Source organism: Egretta garzetta, unplaced genomic scaffold (genome assembly GCF_000687185.1).
Source record: "Egretta garzetta isolate BGI_Z169 unplaced genomic scaffold, ASM68718v1 scaffold637, whole genome shotgun sequence".
Classification (NCBI taxonomy): domain Eukaryota; kingdom Metazoa; phylum Chordata; class Aves; order Pelecaniformes; family Ardeidae; genus Egretta; species Egretta garzetta.
The window spans coordinates 264,588-264,838 of NW_009260358.1; the positions used below are offsets into that span (position 1 = coordinate 264,588).

Genomic DNA, 251 nt, shown 5'->3' on the forward strand with positions numbered 1-251 from the left:
TCCCTGGGCAGCCCCTTCCAGCCCCTGACAGTCCTTTGGGTGAAGAAGTTTTTCCTAATGTCCAACCTAAACCTTCACTACAAGCGCGGTGAAAAATTCTGCTGTGGGTTTTTGTAGGCCGGGCGCAAGCGTCCTGCTAGGCCCGATAAACGGGATCCGAAGGGTGTTCCGCCCTCGCGACGCGTCCGGTGCTTCCAGGCTGCGGCTCGGCCTCGTAACTGTGCGTTTCTGGTGCGTTGCAGAGTGTTACG

At 58.2% G+C, this 251-nt stretch overlaps 1 protein-coding gene across 1 annotated transcript in view; it reads left to right on the forward strand.

Annotated features, from left to right (window-relative positions):
- The window catches only part of TTC14 (tetratricopeptide repeat domain 14), a 38,482-nt gene that overhangs the window by 29,277 nt on the left and 8,954 nt on the right, over positions 1-251 (forward strand). Inside the window, exon 3 of the mRNA XM_009642974.2 lies at positions 118-220. Coding sequence (XP_009641269.1) covers positions 118-220 — 103 coding nt within the window. The remainder of the gene's footprint in view (positions 1-117; positions 221-251) is intronic.